At 43.4% G+C, this 23,829-nt stretch overlaps 1 protein-coding gene across 1 annotated transcript in view; it reads left to right on the forward strand.

Annotated features, from left to right (window-relative positions):
• Window positions 1-23,829, forward strand: part of DENND4C (DENN domain containing 4C) — a 92,989-nt gene that overhangs the window by 29,287 nt on the left and 39,873 nt on the right. The window contains exons 5-11 of the mRNA XM_079959098.1: window positions 1,548-1,717; window positions 2,655-2,896; window positions 10,794-10,860; window positions 12,847-12,905; window positions 14,562-14,706; window positions 16,859-17,034; window positions 23,026-23,126. Coding sequence (XP_079815224.1) covers window positions 1,548-1,717; window positions 2,655-2,896; window positions 10,794-10,860; window positions 12,847-12,905; window positions 14,562-14,706; window positions 16,859-17,034; window positions 23,026-23,126 — 960 coding nt within the window. The remainder of the gene's footprint in view (window positions 1-1,547; window positions 1,718-2,654; window positions 2,897-10,793; window positions 10,861-12,846; window positions 12,906-14,561; window positions 14,707-16,858; window positions 17,035-23,025; window positions 23,127-23,829) is intronic.

The raw sequence follows: 23,829 nt of genomic DNA on the forward strand, positions 1-23,829 counted from the left end.
TTCTGTGAAGGAGCAGCAGCCAGGAATAACTGGGGAAACTCTGTTTATTGCCCCAAGATGTTGCTCTTAGCCCAAGAGTTCCTTACAAAATAACAACATGAGAAGCATGGGGTAAGGTGAATGGGCCTGTCGGCATGGAATCGTTGGACAGTTAGCACTGAGCCAGCAGATGCAACAGGACTTTTTCCTCCCTGCTCATCCATTCCAGAGGTTCGGCTAGTGCAACCATTCTGACTCCTTAAGGCAAATGGGCAAACGCAATAGCTTGTTTTTTAATGTTCCAGCATGCCGTAGCAAAAGGCACTGATCATAGAGGTGTTGGCTTTTTCCTTTGGGGCGAATTTATAACGTAACCATTTTGAATGGCACAAGCGATACGATACGATAATCTTTATTGTCATTGTCCCATACAGAACAATGAAATTGAAAAAATCTACACCAGACATTCAAAAACCAACACGCCTGCTATCTCAGCTATCCCAGCCTGGTTAACCCCCTAAAAACTCTGATATCCCATAATTAAATACAATATACTCCCATAGAGACTACCTTACACTGTGTTTAAAACCAAAATTGTATTTGGATTGAAGCTGTTTCTCAGGCTGCTAGTCCTAGTCTTTATAACCCTGTACCTTCTTCCAGAAGGCAGAAGCTGAAAGAGATCATTTCCAGGGTGCGTACTATCCTGCTCTATCTCTGCAGCTTTCTTAAGACACCTGGAAATATAGATTTGATCCAAGGTGATCCAATCGTTGCTTGGAACTTTTATGCAGCCTCCCTTATGGCTTAAAGCCAAATTTTCCCTTAGAAGCAGAAGTTCATGATACATGGCTGCCTAAATGGTTGTTTTTTAAAAAAAACCCATAATGGTTTTGAATTTTGTTTTGCAACATGCTTTCCAATCACGTTAGTCATGGGTTTTTGCTCCTGATACCATACAGCCTTATCCAGGTTTTTTCTTCCTTTGTGAGTGCAACCCTTAACTCCCTGGTGCTGATCACTGGTGATGGGGTAAGGTGATTTATGGTGTCTTCTCTGCTGGCAGAAAAGAGCGCTGGTGGTACTGGTGGGTTTCGATTCTGGAGAGGCTTCAGCTTAGATGGGCTATAAGCTCCAGCTGTTGGTTCTCCTTCCATCAGTTGGCGTTGCCTGGCTTCAAAACAGGGCACTTCAGGTGAGGAGCAGGAGAATTGCAATCTTTTGGATCCCAAACCCTGTAGATCCCCCAAAAGGTTTGACCCTCCTGCCCCTCAGCCTGCCTGGAGTTGGTGAAGCAAAAAAGATAAGGACCCCTGTCCCATTTTTGTGCCCCCATCCCTGGCTAAGATGAATGTCCTTCAAATGTGGGAGAATCATAGAATTGTGGAGTTGGACAATGAGGCTCATCTCTTGCAACCCTCTGCAATTCAGGAATCTTTCGCCCAGAATGAGGCTCGAACACATGACCATGGCCATTTAACATTGCTCTATACGTATATTCTGTTATCTCCATACAGAGTAAGATAACGCGAAACATGCTTGTATCTCATTGTTTTCCCTTTGGAAAGGCTTGATATTCAGATACCCAGAAGATGACTATGAGTCATTCCCCTTATCAGAATCTGTACCTCTCTTCTGTCTTCCAATGGGGGCTACCATTGAATGCTGGGACCCTCAAACCAAATACCCGCTGCCTGTATTCTCAACATTTGTTCTGACTGCCTCAAGTGCAGAAAAGGTATGTCTTGAGAACCATAGCATTCTGTTTTCATATGTCAGTTAGAATCTTCTGTTTTCCTTTCTTTTTTGTATATCAAAGCCAAACCTGCATAGTTCCTTGACCTGTAAAATTGTCGTATTGCATCCCGGTTTAATATACATGGTAGATAATATTTTACTCCAGAAATGGTGATGGTGTTGTTGTTGTTGTTAATAATAATATGCTGCTCACCTGACTGGGTTTCTCCAGCCACTCTAGGCAGCTTCAAACAAATTAAAAGCATTAAGCACAGTAAACCATCAAATATTAAAAAAAACTTCCCTAAACAGGGCTGCCTTCAGATGTCTTCTAAAAGTCAAATACAGTGGTACCTCTGGTTGCGAACAGGATCTGTTCTGGAGCCTCATTTGAAACATGAGCAGAATGCAACCCACGTCTGCGTGTGCGCGGGTCGTGATTCACTGCTTCTGCGCATGCGCGTGATGTCATTTTGAGTGTGCGCGAGTGGCGAAACCCGGAAGTAACCCTTTCTGGTACTTCCAGGTCGCCGCAGGACACAACCTGAATAGATTTAACCTGAAGCAAATGTAAGAAGAGTTATGACTGTAGTTATTTCCTTGACATCTGAAGGTGGGGTGTTCCATAGGGCAGGTGCCACTACCGAGAAGACCCTCTGCCTGGTTCCCTGTAACTTCCCTTCTCTCAATGTTAATGGGCCCTAATAATTGCCTGGTTCCCTGAAACTTGGGATACCAGCTACTGATTTCAGTTTGGGGTCCTATAGCACTGTTGTATCACACTTTGAGCTTTACCTAAATCGTGTATTCTAGCAATCTTGGGAGTGGGCGAATAGAAGAATATCTCTTTCTTTCCATGTTTAGAGATTCAAGATAACTCCCTTCTCCTCCAGTTGCTGGAGGTAATTATTTACGGGGCTCTTCCTCTCCTCCTATAGGTGTACGGTGCTGCTATCCAGTTTTACGAGCCTTATTCGCGAGAGCTGCTGTCGGAAAAGCAGCACATGCAGCTGGGCCTCCTGACAGCTGTCGAGAGAAAAGTGGTTACCTCAAAATCCATAAATTCCAACAAGTGCATCTGCCTTCTGTCACACTGGCCTTTCTTTGAAGCCTTCCGAAAATTCCTCATGTTCATCTATAAGCTTTCCGTGTCTGGACCGCATCCTCTTCCCATTGAAAAGTAAGTAGGAAGTCTTCCAAGTCTGCTCCTTGTTTTCACGGCTTTTGCTCATTCTGGTATTCTTATTGCTAAGCTGTGGTGCATGCTGTGAATTACTGCTGTGGTTTTCCACTGCCAAGCCATTGCACACTGAAAAGACATCTGGGTTTTATTTTGTCTCTTGTGCTGCATGTGAGTAGAAGTTTCTGTAGGATAGGGATGGCACAAAATAGGAGCTGGTTATAGGGACGCAGGTGGCGCTGTGGTCTAAACCACTGAGCCTCTTGGACTTGCCGATCGGAAGGTTGGTGGTTTGAATCCCCGCTACGGGGTGAGCTCCTGTTGCTCGATCCCTGCCCCTGCCAACCTAGCAGTTTGAAAGCATGTAAAGTTGCAAGTAGATAAATAGGCAGTGCTCCGGCAGGAAGGTAAACGGCGTTTCGTGCACTGCTCTGGTTCACCAGAAGCAGCTTAGTCCTGCTGGCCACATGACCCGGAAGCTGTACGCCGGCTCCCTCGGCCAATAAAGCAAGATGAGCGCCACAACCCCAGAGTCGGCCACGACTGGACCTAATGGTCAGGGGTCCCTTTACCTTTACCTTTTATACTATTGCATGCTTGAAGATCTCCAAGTGAAAGCAGCAGAGTTGGAGAAGAACTCCTGTTGCATCCCGCTGTGCATTGGTGTGCTGTTAGGGAAGAAACAAAACCTGCTGGTATGTGGCCTCATGCCATTTCCGTTTCCTGTCAGCTTTGTGTTAAAAGGTCAGAAGAACAGGCCAGAAGCTGGCGTCACCAACTAAGTTATTATTACCATAATAGGCATGGCAATAGCAGTGCTTCATTCTCTGGACTACGAATGCTGTCCTGTTAGTTCTACAAGTGCAACAAACGTGTACCGTATTTTTCTGTGTTTAACACTCCCCCATATATAAGACAACCCCTATTTTTGGGGACTCCAATTTAAGAAAATGGGGGGAGATGGCCCACAGCTATTGAGCTTTATTGGGGGGGGGGAATGCCAAAAATCACTAACTCAACTGACAAACGCTACAAATCACAAGCGTCACCAAAGCCACCTAGTGTCTGCCTGTTTGCCAACAGCAGCCTGCAATCGCACGCCCAATTGCCGCAGCAATAGCCAATCCACAGCAGCCCTTGCCGCATCCACCAATCACCGCTGACAAGCTCCTGCTTGCGGCTGCAACCAGTAGCCCATCTCCCCACCTCTGCACTATCCGTGTATATAAGATGACCCCCAATTTTTAACATTATTTTACAGTAAAAAAACTCTCGTCTTATACATGGAAAAGTACGGTATATGAGTTTCAGGTGGGAGGCTGCAGTGAATTTAGAATTGTCATCTGTTTATCAACTGCCACCACCAGTGGGCTTCATAGGGTCCCAAATGTCACGCCTTGGAGAAGATGTTAACAGACAGTGCAAAGAAACCGCATTGGGTGTCACCTTGAGGGTGTGATGGAGGCCTCGCCATGATTCCTCTCGCACTTGGTCAACTTCACAGGACATCTTTCACCCCTTGTGCTCTAGTCATCGCCCAGCCTTGCTTTACCCATTTTATGAGCCCCTGATTTGGAAACAGCACGGAAGAGAAACATTCCTGCCATTAGTTTCTTTCCATTACAGTTCATCAGGAGCTCAGTGATGCAGAATCCGAGCACACGGTGGCTCGGAAACTGAGAGAGAAAAGTTTAGACGCAAGAATGGCACTGCCCTCTTTCTCCTGGGTGATAACCATGTTTGTTTATATCTGCGTGACAACAGAACCACTGATAGTATTTTTCAACAAATGGGGTTTATTTAAAAGTTACATAAAAGTTTGTGACAATATAAAATCCGTGGCAGCCTTTGAATAGCTTCTGTTATACACCGAACAGGTTTAAGAAAGTACAATATCTTGGCTAAGCAATTATTTAAAACAGACACAAACAGTGTGCTAGATAAATATAAATTTAAAGCTAGATGGAATTGATGGGAAGTCAATGGAACTAGAAGACAACTGAGTTAAGGTATAATAGATATTGATGATTCTTTGATGTTTATTTGTTATGGATAATTTTGATTTTGTGTTACTTTTTTTAAGTTCAAGAAAGTAATTTAAAAGGTAAAAAAAAGAAGATAGTGAGCTTCCTTCTATATTTAAAATGAGTAATGTGCAAATGAAGAGAATTTTGTTGCTGTTTGGGGGTAAACAGAAGCCTTTAAATTCATAAGCTCCTTTGCCACTTTAAGCAACAAGAACCAAAAGTGTTCAGTTACTGCTGCTTGAGATAATTGTTTTCATTGAAGTTTTCAAGACAGTTTTTCTTTTGTTATCAAAGTAGAGCTGAAACCTTCAACAAAGTGTTTCTCCTTTTCACATCCAGTTCCTGCCCTCACTGCTAAGTAGCGGGATATTATCTGATGAACTAAGTTTGTAATATTCAGCACCTTTACCTGGGAGTCTCATTGAACTCTGTGATACTTAACTTCTGAGTAAAACTATATTGGATTGTGCTGTCAAAACCGCCAATATTTGGTCCAAACCAAAAGGCTCCTCAAGTACTTTCAGAATATTCTCTGCAAGACCTATAATTATAAAGCGGCCATCAAGGAAGCCTTGGTTATGGTGCCATTTTGAACCTAGCATACAGAAAAAGAATTTGAGAGCCATTTTGCTCAATCCAAAGGGCCATAATATAATGGATCTCTGAGCCTGCAATTCCATATATTCTTGATGAGGGTAAGCCTCAGTAATCTTAAGGTTAATCATGCTTGTTTTGAAATAAGTTTGATTTGATATGTGTGGAGTGTTTTTCAAATTGTTGCTGTTCAGTTGTTTCCGACTCTTCGTGACCCCATGGACCAGAGCACGCCCGGCCCTCCCATCTTCCACCGCCTCCCGCAGTTTGGTCAAACTCATGCTGGTAGCTTCAAGAACACTGTCCAACCCTCTCGTCCTCTGTCGTCCCCTTCTCCTTGTGCCCTCCATCTTTCCCAACATCAGGGTCTTTTCCAGGGAGTCTTCTCAAGAGGTGGCCAAAGTCTTGGAGCCTCAGCTTCAGGATCTGTCCTTCCACTGAGTGCTCAGGGATGATTTCCTTCAGAATGGATCGGTTTGATCTTCTTGCAGTCCAGTTCTTGCAGACTCTCAAAAGTCTCCTCCAGCACCATAATTCAAAAGCATCAATTCTTTGGCGATCAGCCTTCTTTATGGTCCAGCTCTCACTTCCATACGTCACTACTGGGAAAACCATAGCTTTAACTATATGGGCCTTTGTTGGCAAGGTGATGTCTCTGTTTTTCAAACAGTTGTACGCAAAATTGAGTTGTAAGACAAAGATGACTTACCATATGTTTCGCTCTATAAGACGCACTTTTCCCCTCCTAAAAAGTAAGGGGAAATGTGTGTGCGTCTTATGGAGCGAATGCAGGCTGCGCAGCTATCACTGAAGCCAGGAGAGCAAGAGGGATTGGTGCACACCGATCCCTCTTGCTCTCCTGGCTTCAGCGATAGCCTCCCGAAGCCTCTTGAGCACAGCCGGAGCGCCCCTGCCTCTTCACTCAAGAGGCTTTGCATTTCTTTCTTGTTTCTTGTTTTCCTCCTCTAAAAACTATGTGCGTCTTATGGTCGGTTGCGTCTTATACAGCGAAAAATACGGTAGGATACTGTATTTTGCTTGGCCCATCTGGTCCATTGCTGCTGACTTGTGCTGGCACCAGTTTTCCAGTGTCCAGCCTTCCCCAACCTAGTACCCCCCAGTTGTTTTTTGATTGAATTTTTTCATGGAGCTGGTAGAAGTTGTTGTCCGAATTATCTGAATTATCACCTGATTGGCATACAGCCTCAGCTGCCTGAGATTATCCTTACCTATTTCCTTTTAAATGGAGCTTCATTCTGGGACCTTTTGTATGCAAAACCTATGTACTGTCACTAAACTGTGGCCTCTGTCTCAGACTCAGTGCAGGGAATACATTTCCTTTAAGATGAGAATAATTATCAGGCAGATTTGAAACCTACAGAACTGGTCGCCTTTCTGTTTGTGGCAGCATGCCAAACAGTAGCCTGCCACTGGAAAGCAATCTTGCTCTGTAACAATGGATGCAAAGGATTTCGTACACAACCTTAATGGAAAAGATAACTCAGACTAAAATTGCAAAAAGGAAAAGAAATAAAAACCCCTGCACAAAAACAAGCACTCAGGCAAATTTATTAATACTTGTCATTGTTTTATTCATTACATAAGCAACCAGTACCACTCAAAGAATCCACTAGCTACACAGGGATAACAAAATAAAAAAAAAATTAAAAATTCCTTCCAGTAGCACCTTAGAGACCAACTAAGTTTGTTCTTGGTATGAGCTTTCGTGTGCATGCACACTTCTTCAGATACACTGAAACAGAAGTCACTAGACCTTTATATATAGTGAGAGGGTGGGGAGGGGTGTTACTCAGAAGGGTGGTGGGAATGGGTGATTGGCTGATAGATGTGGTAGACCTGTTGATGACTGTTAATGACTGCATTTAGTCTTACAGGAAAAAGCAAGGGGTGAGATGGCCAAAAATAGCTTCATCATGTATAATGAGATAAGAATCCAATGTCTCTGTTCAGACCAGGTCTCTCCATGGTTTTAAGTTTGGTAATGAGTTGCAATTCAGCAACTTCTCTTTCCAGTCTATTTCTGAAATTCTTTTGTAATAAGACAGCTACTTTGAGATTTTGTATAGAATGTCCTGGGAGACTGAAGTGTTCTCCTGCTGGTTTCTCTGTCTTGTGATTCCTGATATCAGATAGTTATGGATTGACCTTCTAAGATGACTATTGAATTGAAAAAAAGAAATAGGATATAGTACAAAATAATAATGTAATATGGACAAATGAACAATGGTTCTCCATTGGTTACCTGAAACTAGGAGGCAAGATGGGCTAATAGGTTCTTCTTGTCAAAAATATAACATACAAATACTTCAGAATCCAAGGTACGCAAGATACGCTTGCATTTTGGAAAACCATAAATAAAAATTAAAAGAATCATTAAATAAAATGCAAGTTTGTTAAGGTTGCCTGATTATGTATAGAATAAATATTTAGTGCCTTTAATATTACTGTGCGGTGGGGACTCTGGCAGGTACAGCTTTTCTTAAGTCCTGCAGAAAAGCACCCTGAATTGTTTTAAATTAAAATCTCAGAACTTTCTCCTGTGCTGAATCTGGCAACTGCATGTACTTTGGAATGATTTTATTCATCACAGTTATAACATTGGTCATAGGAAAAGATAAAAAACTATTTGTCAAAGTGAGGTATGTGCCAGCAGAATAGTTTGCCAAAGTGATTTATTCAGAAAGTTTGTGTGTTTCTGTGTGTGTGTGTGTGTGTGTGTGCTGATAGAGGTTTCAGTAGGAATACTATGCAGCTCTCCTGAAACAAACAAAAGAGAAGGTGTTAAAAGCCTTGCATTTACAATTTCTTGTGCACTAAGGGGCTTGAGATCAAAGGAAGTCATACTCCAATCTTAATTAAATCAGAGCTATTTTCCAGCTATGCTTAAATCAGCTCTTAGGCTTACTCTTGAGCAGTAATATTTTCAGGTGCGAAGATGGCTGTTACAGGAAGCACAAACTACAGTGGTGCCCCGCAAGACGAACGCCTTGCAAGACGGAAAACCCGCTAGACGAAAGGGTTTTCCGTTTTGGAGGCGCTTCGCAAAACGAATTTCCCTATGGGCTTGCTTCGCAAGACGAAAATGTCTTGCGAGTTCCTGCGGGTTCCCCCCCTTTTCCCCCTTTTGCTAAGCCGCTTAACAGCTGATCGCTAAAAGCCGCTAAACCGCTAATAGCGCTAATCCGCTAAGCTGTCAATGGGCTTGCTTCGCAAGATGAAAAAACCGCTATACGAAGAGCCTCACGGAACGGATTAATTTCGTCTTGTGAGGCACCACTGTATCTGCAATCCATGTTCTAAGCAAGGAGGAAAATTCTTTTATTACCTTAGTCTCAAGTGTTGTTTCAAGGGATAATTCTGAACATGCAAATGAACAATATATAGGTTTTGATTCTCCGGGTAGAGTTGCAGACCTACCATATTTTTCGCTCTATAAGACGCACCAGACCACAAGAAGCACCTGGTTTTTGGAGGAGGAAAACAAGAAAAAAAATATTCTGAATCTCAGAGGCCAGAACAGCAAGAGGGATTGCTGCGCAGTGAAAGCAGCAATCCCTCTTGCTGTTCTGGCTTCTGGAATAGCTGCGCAGCCTTCATTCGCTCCATAAGATGCACACACATTTCCCCTTACTTTTTAGGAGGGAAAAAGTGAATCTTATAGAGCAAAAAATACGGTAACTGGTTACTCAGATGCCTGGAATCATTTGCCATCATATTGATGGATATCGAATGTGAAATCAGGAAATTTCCAGTGGGTATGTTTGGGTTTTTTATGGATCACATAGACAGATGTGTTACTGACATTTAGTATTAACAGTTTCACATTCCTTAGTGGTACGGGAGCTGAATAATATTGTTATCCTGAAAGCCAATACTTAGGGCAGCAAACCTCTCCCTGGCAGCAACGATCAAAGACTGAGAAACATTAGGATAGCACGGCAAAATATATTTGGGTGGGTTTAGGCTGTTTGAGTTTTTTAACTTAAATAACATCAAGCCACACTCACAGTGATAGGCAATCTGTTTGGGTCATGCAGCTGTAAGTATATGAAGTCAATTTTGGGACATTTTTTTAATTTGAAGGATAGGACAGGAAGGAAGCAGCAACCTTTTAAGCACCATAATGACATCAAAATGACCAGGATTATTGCATCAAAATATATCTTAAAAAACTGAAAGCTAAACATTAGTGATTTCTATTAAACTGAGTTCAGATGTGCCCTTTTTAAATTAAAAAATACAGACAGTTGCAAAAGCGTTGCCAAATCCACCTTTCCTCTTCTCTCTGTATACTTTCCTGAATATACCTGTTTTCTGCTTATTTCCCTGCATGTGGTCATTTTTATCCGCACTGTCTTCTGAGATGGTTTGTTGATTCCTTTCTTGTTGTCGTCTTTGAGTGTCATCTTTCAGAACTTGGAAGCTCCTAGCAAGTAGTCCTGCCACACTTGACTTTCACTTGCAGATCCCAGTGACATGCTGAACAATTTGAAATAAAAATAAAATAAAAATAAAAAATTGTTCAGTAGCACCTTATAGACCTACTGGGCAATTTTTAATTTTTAATTTTGACTGCATCAGACCAACACGGCTACCTACCTGAATACTGAACAATTATTAGTGGTCTCATTCTTTTCACTAAGCACACGACCAAAGGAAAGCAAGTTCTCTTGATCTAGCAAGACCCTTTTGGGATTTCTTGATCTTTCCTAAGTACCGTATTTTTCGCTCTATAAGACGCACCAGACCACAAGGCACACCTAGTTTTTGGAGGAGGAAAACAAGAAAAAAATATTCTGAATCTCAGAAGCCAGAACAGCAAGAGGGATCGCTGCGCAGTGAAAGCAGCAATCCCTCTTGCTGTTCTGGCTTCTGTGATAGCTGCGCAGCCTGTATTCACTCCATAAGACGCACACACATTTCCCTTTACCTTTTAGGTGGGAAAAAGTGAGTCTTATAGAGCAAAAAATATAGTATTTATGCAAGTGCTTAACTCTTTAAGTGCTGACGTTTAGCAGCTTAAATAAGCCTCTGAACTGGAAAGGTGAATTTACCTTTATTGGTTTGAAAGAAGTGCTCCTCTTTGCATCATTTAGAAACTGTGAAATTTCAGTTGCGCTATGAACGTGGCTACTAAATTCTTTAGGCATGTTTACATTCGATATTTTTTTAAAATCCTTTTTAAAATAGTGAGTGTGCTTTAAATTCAGACTTGATGGTTTTGAGATGACAAATATCTATAATTGTCTTTGCAGGCACATATCCCACTTTATGCACAACATACCTTTCCCTTCTCCCCAAAGACCAAGAATTCTTGTGCAGGTAAGTAAGTTAAATACTTTGAGCGCCCTAGGAATGCTGCTTAGTATTGTAGCGCTGGTGGGACTTCCGTGTTGAATTGCTTTGTATTACGTAGAATCATACAGTTGGAAGGGACTGTCCCATATGGGGATTGAACCAGGGCCAAATTTAGGTTGGATGAGGCCCTCAGCTCCTGAAGGTAATGGGGCCCTTTCTACGTCCAGCTGTCCTTTGTCAACAACAAATTGTCGCTGTTTTTTTGTGTTGAATATATGCTAATTTATGGACCTCATAGGTATCTAAAGGCATTTGCACATAACAAAATATGTACTTTATCAAAGTAATTGTTGAACTGACATACAATTAAGAAGAAGTGTATTAATAGTGAAATACAATTAAGAAGAAGTATATCAATAGTGAAATAATTATTAAGCTCTATGTAGGTTTTATTTTACAGTCATACCTTGGGTTGAAGTTGCTTCAGGTTGAGCACTTTCGGGTTGTGCTCCACGGCAACCTGGAAGTAATGGAACGTGTTACTTCCGGGTTTCGCCACTCACGCATGCGCAGACGGTCAAAATGACGTCATGCGTGGAAGCGGCGAATCGCGGCACGAGCAGACGCGGGTTGCGTTCGCTTCAGGATGCGAACAGGGCTCTGGAACTGATCCCGTTCGTATCCAGAGGTACCACTGTATTTGTTTTTTATCTTATATTTTGGAAATGTACATCCAGGTTTTTTTCCTTTAAATTTTTTTGGGGCCCCAAGGGAGTGGGGCCCTAAGCTACAGCTTGTTTAGCTTATACAGTGGTACCTCGGGTTAAGTACTTAATTCGTTCCGGTGGTCCGTACTTAACCTGAAACTGTTCTTAACCTGAAGCACCACTTTAGCTAATGGGGCCTCCTGCTGCTGCCGTGCTGCAGGAGAACAATTTCTGTTCTCATCCTGAAGCGAACTTCTTAACCTGAAGCGCTGTTTCTGGGTTAGCGGAGTCTGTAACCTGAAGCGTATGTAACCCGAGGTACCACTGTACGTAAATCTGGCACTGGATCGAACATACGACCTTGGCATTAACAGCACCTTGCTCTAACCAACTGAGCTACCCACAAAAGTTAATCTCAATAAGCAGCCTGAGGTGTAAATGATATAGCAAACAGGGGACAGTATATAATATACTTAATCCATTAGCGCAAGGCTTTTCCATTTGTGCAACGTAACTTTCCCATTTTCTTCTCGCCATTCTTGCTCTGCACCCTCCCCAACCTGCTCTGGAGGGTGGGGGGAACCCCAAAAACAATTTAGACAGCACACAGAGAGAGGAAAATTTCTGTTCCGCAATCTACCGTATTTTTCGCTCTATAGGACGCACCGGACAATAGGAGGGGGAGAATAGGGAATTTTTTTTTTCTTGTTCTCCCCCTCTAAAACAAGGTGCGTTCAAGGTGCATTCAACCTAGCTTGTGGGGCTGGCGGTGGGGGGAAGTGCTGCTTTCCCCCACCGCCAGCCTCAAAGATCCCTGAAGCCTTTGGAGCGCAGCGCCCCGCTGCACTACAGAGGCTTTGCGCGCAGCAATCCCCAAGCTAGAACAGCCTTGCTAGCCTCTGCAGGACAGCAGGGTGAAGGCACCCCGCTGCCCTTGAGAGGCTTTGTGCGCAGCCATCCCCAAGCTAGAACAGCGAGACAGAGCGCTCCACAGCGAGACGGAGCGCTCCGCAGCGCTCCGTCTCCCTGTTCTGCCTTTGGGCTTAGCGGCGCAGCCTGCATTCGCTCCATAGGACGCACTCACATTTCCCCTTAATTTTTGGAGGGGAAAAAGTGCGTCCTACAGAGCAAAAAATACGGTAAGCTCCTCCTTCTGCTGCCACAGCAAGTGTGTTGGACGCCTCCCAGGGTCTTCCCGATCCTACAATACCGTGTGACGCACATGCCTCACACATGGTTGATTAGAATGCTTACATGAGTTTTCTGTCGGCTCACTAATATTTGTGCATTTGTCGTTTTACAGCTCTCTGCGCATGATACGTTAATACTGTCGCAACCGGTTGCTACGCCCTTGCCACTCAGGTAATGATAGTTGATAACTCTGAAAAGCGAACAAATGTTTGAAGATACTGTGTGTGTGTGTGTGCACGCGTATTTATCTATTTATTAACTTGCTATATGTGCATCATGGGACACGGGTGGCGCTGTGGGTTAAACCACAGAGCCTAGGACTTGCCGATCAGAAGGTCAGCAGTTCGAATCCCCACGACGGGGTGAGCTCCCGTTGCTTGGTCGCTGCTCCTGCCAACCTAGCAGTTCGAAAGCACGTCAAAGTGCAAGTAGATAAATAGGTACCACTCCGGCGGGAAGGTAAACGGCGTTTCTGTGCACTGCTGTGGTTTCCCAGAAGTGGCTTAGTCATGCTGGCCACATGACCCGGAAGCTGTACACCGGCTCCCTCGGCCAATAAAGCGAGATGAGTGCCTTGCTGTGCTTCGCTCTTGCTTCCCTCACAGTAAACAACAGTGGCCCACACTACAGTGGTATCTCGGTTTTGAATGTCTCCGTTGATGAACATTTCATTTTTCGAATGCCGTAAACCCAGAAGTAAATGCTTCGGTTTTCAAACACGCCTGTGAAGTCGAACATGCCACGCAGCTTCCGCTGAGTGCAAGATCCTGAGGCCTAGCTGTCAGCTATTGGGTTTTCTGCTTTTGAACGTTTCAGAACTCAAACGGTCTTCCGGAACAAATTACGTTTGAAAACTGAGGTACCACTGTACTGGGAAATCATTTTCCCCTTTACCAGTGGACAGCGACTTACTAGGGTTGGGTGATGTATTGATATATTGCTCCAAACCAGTTTGAAGTCCATATCATGGTAGCAGTTTTGTAATTTTTGACCTGGCAATATATCACAAATTGTGATGTGTGTGTGTGTGTTATGCAAAAATCACAATGTGGGGAAAACCGTGAAGGCAGCCAGTGCCCCAACATAGCTCCATCCTTATTTCAGATATTGTGATATATTGGTGTACCACAATGTTCAGCTGGCGATATGTCACAAAGTTGAAAACCAGATATTGTCTGCCCCTAGCCTCCACTATGGATGCGGGTGGCGCTGTGGGTTAAACCACAGAGCCTAAGACTTGCCGATCAGAAGGTCCGCGGGTCGAATCCCCGTGATGGGGTGAGCTCCCGTTGCTCGGTCCCTGCTCCTGCCAACCTAGCAGTTCGAAAGCACATCAAAGTGCAAGTAGATAAATAGGAACCGCTCCAGCAGGAAGGTAAACGGCGTTTCCGTGCGCTGCTCTGGTTCGCCAGAAGCGGCTTAGTCATGCTGGCCACATGACCCAGAAGCTGTACACCGGCTCCCTCGGCCAATAAAGCGAGATGAGCGCCGCAACCCCAGAGTCGGTCACGACTGGACCTAATGGTCAGGGGTCCCTTTACCCTTTACTAGCCTCCACTATAAAATCCTGTCATACATTTAACAAAAGCTTCCACTGCCCGGTGTAGCAGGGTGATTTGGGGTGGGGATGGGCGAAATTGGTCTATCTGGCAGTACATCCTTGCCTCACATAGGGTATAACTTGAGCTGCCACAGCACAACCAGAAACTTGCCCTGGGAAAGGACAGAACTGACTTGCGTCGCTGTCCAGCACGATGCGTTCTGTTGGTAGCTGTATAATGACGAATAACGAACGTTGCGCTTCTGAATCTTCTGATCGCATTCTAGTGGAGCAAACTTCAGCACTCTGCTCATGAATCTTGGACCAGAAAACTGTGCCACTTTACTCCTCTTTGTGCTGCTGGAGGCCAAGATCCTGCTGCACTCTCTCCGACCAGCTGTGCTGACTGGAGTAGCGGAAGCAGTGGCAGCTGTAAGTATGACATGTTCTCCTTTAAAGCTGAAATAACAGTATTTCTGCAGACTTTGGAGCAGCCCTTTAATTTCAGTAGGCAGCCTATTCTATTGCTGGCCTCACATTTTCATGTTTCATTTTGCTGACTCCTACAAGGTTTTAAAAGTTAGACAGCTTTGTGAATTAATCTCTCCCTCTCTATATCTCCCTCTGTTCTTTTTTCCTTCCTTTCTTCCTTTCTACTGTTTTCAGAACTAATGTAGCACTGACCATCTAATACAGGGGTCAGCAAACTTTTTCAGCAGGGGGCCGGTCCACTGTCCCTCAGACCTTGTGAGGGGCCAGACTATATTTTTTGGGGGGAAGAACGAATTCCTATGCCCCACAAATAACCCAGAGATGCATTTTAAATAAAAACACACATTCTACTCATGTAAAAACACGCTGATTCCCGGACCATCCGTGGGCCAGATTTAGAAGGCGATTGGGCCAGATCCGGCCCCCGGGGCTTAGTTTGCCTCCCATGACAATTGAAGAGATCAACCTACTTCTGGGGGAAATATGCAAAGTCCTAGACAGTAGTAATTTTTACTACTTGGATGGTGACAGCTCAGGCACAGTTGGAGAAGTAGATTGTTCAGCTTCAGTTACCTAGAGGGGAAGAATTTTATACTAGAGTAGTCTTAAGTGATTTTACAGCTTTTTGCTGTTAAGGAACGTTTAAGCATCTGAACAATTGCAGATTGTGCTTTTCTATATTTGCAAAATTGCAAAATTGGGAGAGCTCAGGTAGTCCTGAATCCATCATCCGGATTCTTGCAAGCTGTTTGTTCATTTTTTTCAAATATTGGTGGCAAGGGTTTTGAAACAAGTCTTTAGGCTGATAGAATACCACAGATGTATCCAACTGGTGCCTTTCCATGAACACAACAGCTTTTGATTAAATGGAGCTGTCTGGTGACAGAAGGGAGGCAGTTTTTGCCTATCCCCCCACAACTGGTCTGGAGGGTCTGTGGGAGATGGGAAAGGAATAGGCAAAAATCGCCTCCCTTCCTCTTCTATTGATGTGTGCCTCAACTGAAATAACAGCAGAAGGAACACCAGGTGGATTACACCCTTGGAAATGTTGTTTTCAAGAGCAATTAAAGATAAATGAAACATGACATATTTTTTAACATGCATGGTGTCTAGTGATCTTGAAGGATAACACCTATGTATCATTTTTTCAGTTCTGGATTGTTAGTTTCACCGACGTAGGTAAGAGAAATGAAGAATGCAGTTGACATCTTAGGGCTCCAAATTCTTTTTTATCTTAGTGTGCCTTTGAAAGGGGAAGATATAACTTCCTCTTTCAAGGCATATGACAGTCACTGTTTAAAAATAATTTCAGAGGCAGTTTTCATAGTATCTCTCCGTTTATAGTCTAACCAAAGTTAATGACACATGGCCCCTTATCTTTAAAAGATTTTAATGCTTAAAAAATGCATTCTCTACTTTTAAGAAACTGTGTGTTGCAAAAAAGAAGAGATAGCCATGTCTGATTTTTCTCTTCATTTCCCCTCCCTCTACCTTTGCATGTCTGTAGCTCTAACACTTCTTTTATTCGTCCTGTGAATTGTGCATCTTGGTCAAACCATCTTATTTTTACTTTCTTCAACTCAAAGTGAATGGTGAATTACTTCTTAAATGATATTCCTATCCATGAAGAAACCACAGGATTTTGAAAGGGGAAAATGCTTCTGTTATTTGAGCGATATGATGATGATGTTATTTGAGATATATTATATATTATTATTATTATTATTATTATTATTATTATTATTTATCATCATCATCATCATCATCATTACAATTATTCTGCCAAATACATGCCAAAATGGCTTCTTAACTGTTTTTGTGCATTTGTTGATACTTGATGTTTGTTAACTGTTTTGTCTATACACCCAAACCTGCCTTGAAGCTAAATTTTCTGTTTTTTGGACTTGCAGGAGCGCTGGCAATTATCAAAACAACAAATTTGGATCTCTTATATACAGTTTTGAGTTTGCTATTCTATAATGTTGCTGCTGCAGTTCTTGCTGCGATGGTCCATGTTACGAGAATGACTTGACGCTACATCACTTTTCATTTATGTTTTAATACATGGGTTTCGTTTTCGTTTTTCCTTCAGATGATTTTCCCATTTCAGTGGCAGTGTCCCTACATCCCCCTCTGTCCTTTGTCTCTGGCAACGGTGCTCAGTGCTCCCGTCCCATTCATAGTTGGAGTTGACTCCCGATACTTTGATCTGTATGACCCTCCACAAGATGTGGTTTGCATTGACTTAGATACAAACATGGTGTACATGTAAGTGGTTGTTTTTTCCCCAGTTTTTGTTTATATCCTCTGTTTTTTTGTGTTTGTATGTCTCTCTGTGTTTTAAGGCATTAATGTGAATTTGAATGTACCGTATTTTTTGCACTATAACACTCGCTTTTTTCCTCCTAGAAAGTAAGGGGAAATGTCTGTGCGTGTTATGGAGCGAATGCCTGCGGGTGGCGGGGGGGATCTGCTGCAGTCATGAGCAGAGGATCCATGGTTCCCCTTCCTTCCCTCCTCCGTGGTTACAAAGCATGGATCCACATGGATCCTCAGGATTTTTGCATTGGGCTACTCCAAACTCACTGTCAGATCACATGTCTGTGGCCACAGCATGAACCACAAAAATCATATATCCACTATTTCATTTAGAATATTTTTTTTCTTGTTTTCCTCCTCTAAAAACTACGTGCGTGTTATGGTCTGGTGCGTGTTATAGAGCGAAAAATACGGTATTTATTTTATCCATTCAATCCAGTGAATTGGCCTTAAAATAGATCCAAAGTCCGTTAGATTCCTGAAAGTCATTCGAGTTGAATACTAGGCCATTCTGTTTGCTTTTTGGTTTCCGTCTGCTCCCTGCTGCCCCAACTGTAGCTCTAGATGCCCTTTCCTGAGTTTTGGGAGTAGTTTGGTGAATGGTACTGAAGGAGTGAGCTGCTCTTTCATTTTTAAGATGAGTTTTAGAGGGGAGCCTCAGAAGCCCATCTGTGTGTGGCTTCATGCAAACTGCTCTTGATCCCAGACTTACTGTATTTTTCGCTCTATAAGACACACCTGCTTTTTAAAGGAGGAAAACAAGGGGAAAAAATATTCTGAATCAAATGTTGTTGAAGAGGCTTTGCGTGGTTATCGCTGAAGCCAGAACAGCAAGAGAGATTGCTGCGCAGCAATCCCTCTTGCTGTTCTGGCTTCAGCGATAGCTGCGCAGCCTGCATTCGCTCCATAAGACACACACACATTTCCCCTTACTTTTTAGGAGGGGGAAAGTGTGTCTTACAGAGCGAAAAATACGGTAAAACAGAAAAAAAACTCGGATACAGTAGAAAGCATGTCAAAGATTAGAAACCAGTGGAAAACCAAGTCTTGGCTTCCAAAAGGCAAATATTTGTTAGTGGGCGGCATCGGAAGGTGGTGGACTCTCCTTCCTTGGAAGTTTTTAAGCAAAGGTTGAGTGGCCATATGTCACAGATGCTTTAGCTGAGATTCCTGCATTGCAGGGGGTTGGTCTAGAAGGCCCCCGCCATCCCTTCCATCTCTACAATTCTGTGATCTCGTGGTCTAAATGTCCTGGCCTCTGCTTCTGGCTACACGGTTGTTGCTTGACCAGCAACGACACGGTGGAGCTTTGAAGGCACAGATGTCATGGCCTGTACCACAAGCTGTTATTGGCCTTCTGAGAAATGGGGAACTTGAGCCCACCAAGGCGCAGCCAGCAGAGCCAATGGTCAGAGCCAATGGGAGTGGAGTCCATTCAAATACCGTATTTTTCGCTCCATAAGCGACCATAACCATAAGATGCACCTAGTTTTTAGAGGGGGAAAGGGGGAAAGCCCCGTTTTTTGGGGGCTCAGCTCACAGTTGTGCAGCTTCTTTTGCAAAGGGGAAAAGCCCCTTTTTTGAGGATCAGCTCAAAGTTGTTGAGCTTACTTTGCAAAGGGAAAAAAAATCCTGTTTTTATGGGGTTCAACTCACAGTTCTGCAGCTTCTTTAGGAAAGGAAAGGGAGCTGCTTCTACAGTTTCCAGACAGGTAATCTAAATAGCCAGTCCCATGTTGCTGGGGAAACAAACAGCTTTCATCTGCAGAACATTCAACAATGCAAGCCTGGGCAAGGGGCCGGCAAGGGAGCCAGCGATTGACCATACATTCGCTCCATAAGACGCACAGACATTTCCCCTTCCTTTTTAGGAGGAAAAAAGTGTGTCTTATGGAGCGAAAAATACAGTAACTGTTTGCTCTAATGTAGTTCTAACAGCACTTGGGAGGGTAGTGTATGCATCCTCACAATTTCTTCTCTGGGTCAGTTTTTTGGGGGGTAGTGGAAGGGAGACCATTGGGGCAGCCACAGGGTGGTCTTTGGATTGGAGTGAGTTGCAAGGGGATGGGGGGAGTTCTGAGCAAACTGGGGGGATGGTGTTTGGTGAAACAGAGTGGGGGTTTTAGCAGGTAGGCTGGGATGGGGCTGAAGGAAAAGTGAAGGGATGGGTGTTTGGGCCAGGTGTAAAGGGAGGGGGCTTGGTAACGGATTGGGGGGTTGGGGGAGGCAGAGTTGGAGAGTAATGGGAGCAAGAATGGCAGCCTCTAGTTGCATGTATTTGCCTGTGACTGTGCGCTTGATCTGGTGCAAGACCTATGTTCAAAACGATAAAGCCACATTACAGTTAGTGCTACTTTTAGTACAAATCAATGGGCTGCTTTAGATCTGACACCAAACCATGGGTTGACGTGATGAGAATGATCTAGAGCAGTCTTGCCCTTGGCCTGATCCAACAGGGATCTTCTTATACAGCTTGCCTTGTAGTCCCAAAACAACACCTTGTTTTTTTTCAGGACAGGAAGTCATCAGAAGCAGAAGACCTAAACTGCTTCTCAAACACAATGATAAACCTGTTAGTCCACAATTTTATACTGGGTAACCTGTGAACGACTCTCATATCTGGAGTTCTGTTAAAATATAGTATAGTATACATGCCCAGAAATGGCCTCATGGGGAAGTCCAGCGGGCCAAGATTGGTTCATGGGCTGGAATTTCCACACACCTGACCTAGAGAGACAAAATTCCCCCCCAGAAGCTGAAGGCCTCTTGCCTTGCGTCAGGGAACAGTGCAATCCTGCAAAAGGTCAAAGGCAGTTCTGAACACAAAGTGCAAATGAGCCGCAACATAATTTAAAATTAACACCACCAACACTGGGAAGAAAGTCCTTATGCGATTGTACTAAAACAGGGGTCGGCAAACTACAGTCCGTAGGCCGGATACGGCCCGAGGGAGTTGTTAAACGGGCTCCTGGCCCTTGCCGTCCGCTCAGTCAGTCCCCGCGTGGAGCTAAACTGGTGCGCTGCGCCGGTTGCTCCGTGTGGGGACTGACTTCTGAGACGCAGCCACAGCTTCCTATTGGCTGCAGGAAACTCTTGCAGCCAATAGGAAGCCACAGACGCTGCCTCCTCCCCTGCCATGGCTCCGAAAGCCAGCGGTGAAAGAGCAGCAGGTGTGTGCGCATGCACACGGGGGTGCGTGCTCCGGCGCACGGCCGATCCGGCCTGCCGGCGGAAAAGTTTGCTGACCCCGGTACTAAAATAAAGCGCAGAAGTAGAAATGGCCACTGGGGTCAGTAATTCTTGGGCTTGAGACTGGAATATAAAACAGATAGTAGCCAAGTGATGCAATATGATATTCATTAGAATGAAATCCTCTTTTTAAAAAGGGGAACTTCCTATGGCAGTTGTCTTCCCTACAAATGGTATATATTCTGGGTTAGAAAGAAACAAATCATTAAGGTGTTGCCATAGCCAGGTGTAAATTCTTGTGAACATTACAACTTCCCTCATGGACCTGGGTCTTGCTTTGAAAGCTTTTATTTTTGGGTGTCTATCAATGAATTTTCACGTTGTTTTTAATTTATTGGTTTTACAAAAAAAATCACACATATTTTTTTTAATATTAAGGATAAAACAAGATTCTTCCAAATCTTATGACCTCCCTCCTCCCCTCTGTGGGTCCTTTAAATATCTTAATCAACTGCATATTATAGTTCATCCGAATTAAGAGTCCTTCAAAATATCCAAAGTCTTTGTAACATTTCAAGGGTTATTCAAAACCTGCCAAAGAGTTCAAGTGTCTACAGTGTTCTTTTAAATACAACCTTTTTGTCCCATTCTCTGTTGAAGTTTTGATCCTCCATCTCTGTTTTGATCTAGCCATCTCTGCGTGTCACATGTTACGTTGGTCACAGAAAAACCTTTTCCCCACAGTTTGCAATAAATGTTAAGTTTGACACTTGCCCGTGAAACATTAGCTCTTTCTAGAAAAATACATATCCATGCCTTAATGGATAATGGATGACTTAATGTTAATTGGAGCTAGGTGACATTAACTAAAACACAAAGTATTATGTAAAGAAGCATACAGATCTTACATTGGTCACCGCAAAATTACCCAGGAACAGTTGCCAAGATGACCTTGCGTTGAGGAAAAGGAAGAATAGCACTTCTCAGAAAAGCAAAGCGCTGTCACAGATAAGACACTTGTCACAGATAAGCAGGTCTTGTGTGTGACTCTGATGCTACCAACTATACCATAGTGATGGAGGCATTACTGAGTGCCAGAAAAACGTTGAATAGCTTTCATTCATCAGACGGTCCTCTTCATTGTCTGACTTCAGTTGCTTTCAGAGTCTATTAACAGAAGTGACAATGAGAAGCTGTTCGTGTGCAGATATTGGGCGGGTCGAGAGGTCATTTTTTCCCTCATATTAGTTTTTGTTGCTGCTAAAGACTGCCTGCTGTTTAATTGCAGGGTTCCCCTAAATGCATATCTGTGTCAGGGAGAAGCAAGTATTCTTCTAAAAGCCCTGATATCATTCTTGTAGGGCTTTCTCTCCATCTCACCCATTTTAAGAACTGAATCCAGCTGTGAATAATCTAGCCTCTATATCTGAATATACCTCTACATTTAACTGTTGGCCTTAGCAATGGTAACACATGACATTAAGTATTAATCCACAAATCCCGTATCCCGGTTTCCCCCCCTTTTTTAAATGTCACGCACTGTGGTTTTCTTTTGTTTGCAGTTTTATTTCTCCTAAATGTTCCAAAACCTTCCTCTCAAGCACCAGGAGGAATATAAAAAGCTGAGTTTATTTTTGCCAGTCAGGTACTTGCTGATGCCCAATCCCAGTATTGGTCACGATCCCAAAAAGGATCATGTGCATATGTTAATGAGCTGCACACAGCCAGAATTATATTTCTGCATTTTTGATGTAGCTTCCCTTGCAGAAGACACAGGCCTCATTTTAAGCAGCAGAGAAACTGTGAAGCTCTATACTGCAGCTGTGCGTGTTTCACAAACACTAATTATTTAGATCCTGCCCTTGATCTTGCTTATAAAGGAGCGGTTCCCACATTTGCACGCATAGCGTAGGTTTTGTGTGAAATGATGGCATGCTGATGGACACAACAGATTCCAGCAGTTATTTCCCCTCCCTTCCAGATGCAAATAGACTCCAACTCCCATCAGTCCTACCAGAATGGCCAGTGGTTTCAGATGTTGGGAGTTGTGGTCCAGCAACATCTGGAGGACCAAAAGTTCCCCACTCCTGGATCCTGGATCAAATTATTTATTTTTGATTGACAGTCTGTTCCCACTCTGCAAAAAAAACATGCTTGCTTCTTTCTGACACTGGCCTTCATCTCAGAGAAATAACAGCATAGTGATTCATCATGGTTTTGAATATTTTCAGTTCTTGCAGTTATAATGGTTTAAAGGCATATCTGAAAAATGAAAACACTTAAATCTGTTGCCATGCACGTTCAAGACTCATTAAAATTAAAAGTCCAATGAAGGTACAAAATTGTATGCCTGCCAAATTTAATTGTACCTGAGTGATTCCCTCCTTTCCCGACTGGAGGGGGAAATCAGTTAAAATGTGGAAAACCGTTTTTAAAAATGCAGACACTGAAATAAGATAGGGAACTCCATGTTGGAATACTGCCTAAATCAAACTTAAATAAAATTCGTGCGTTCTGGGATTAGATCCAAATTCAGTTAAGAGAGCTCTATCGCTTTTTCACAAAACCCAATAGCTGCTACCAGATGTTTCATTTTGAAAAAACAAAAGGTGCTCTGGAGTGTGGGAGTGTTATAATTTCCTTTATTCTTGGGCGTTAAGAAATGCTAGAATAAAGCAATACATTTTCCACCTTGAAACATGTATCCGCTTTGATTTGTGTGTGTATGTCTGTGTTTTCTCAATCGTGTAGATCAGATGATAAGAAGAGCATGAACTGGAAGCAACTTCCTAAGAAGCCATGTAAAAGCCTGCTCAGCACCTTAAAGAAATTGCATCCACAACTGGCATTAGGTAAACCATGGTGTAGAAGGAGAATAAAGTTGATTTAAGCAAAAGAAGATGGTGGTGTTATAAGGAAAAAAACTTGCTCCTTTCCCCTTATGGGGTACCCAAGAGGGCCCAGGGGTCTGAACACTCATCCCCCACCACCATTTTCTGGACATGGCCCAGGAGGAAGGAGTGGAACCACTGTATAACAGTGCCCCCAGCTCCTCTAGACAGTCCAGAAGGATGTTATGGTCGATGGTATCAAAAGCTGCTGAGAGATCCAACAGAACTAGGAAACAGCTCTCACCTTTGTCCCTAGCCCACCGGAGATCATCAACCAGCGCGACCAAGGCAGTTTCAGTCCCATGATGAGGCCTGAATCCCAACTGGAAGGGATCCAAATGGTCCGCATCCTCCAGGCGTGCCTGGAGCTATTCAGCAACCACCTGCTCAATCATTTATCTGTTTTAGACCCCTGAGTAGTAGCAGTTGCCCCAACATTGTCCTGTTCGCCTCTCTATAGTTCCATCCTTAATTTCATACATTGTGGCAGATTGCAGTGTTTAGCTGGTGATATTGTGAGGTTGAGCTAGTGAGTTATCGCAATGTTGAAAACCAGGTATCGCCTAGCCCTTACACACATTGTGATTCATGATATTTCCAGCTCAAATATGATGAAACAATTATCACAATGTGAACTTCAAACCAATTTTGGATGATATATCAA

The sequence above is a fragment of the Podarcis cretensis genome (assembly GCF_951804945.1).
Source record: "Podarcis cretensis genome assembly, chromosome: 17".
Classification (NCBI taxonomy): Eukaryota; Metazoa; Chordata; class Lepidosauria; order Squamata; family Lacertidae; genus Podarcis; species Podarcis cretensis.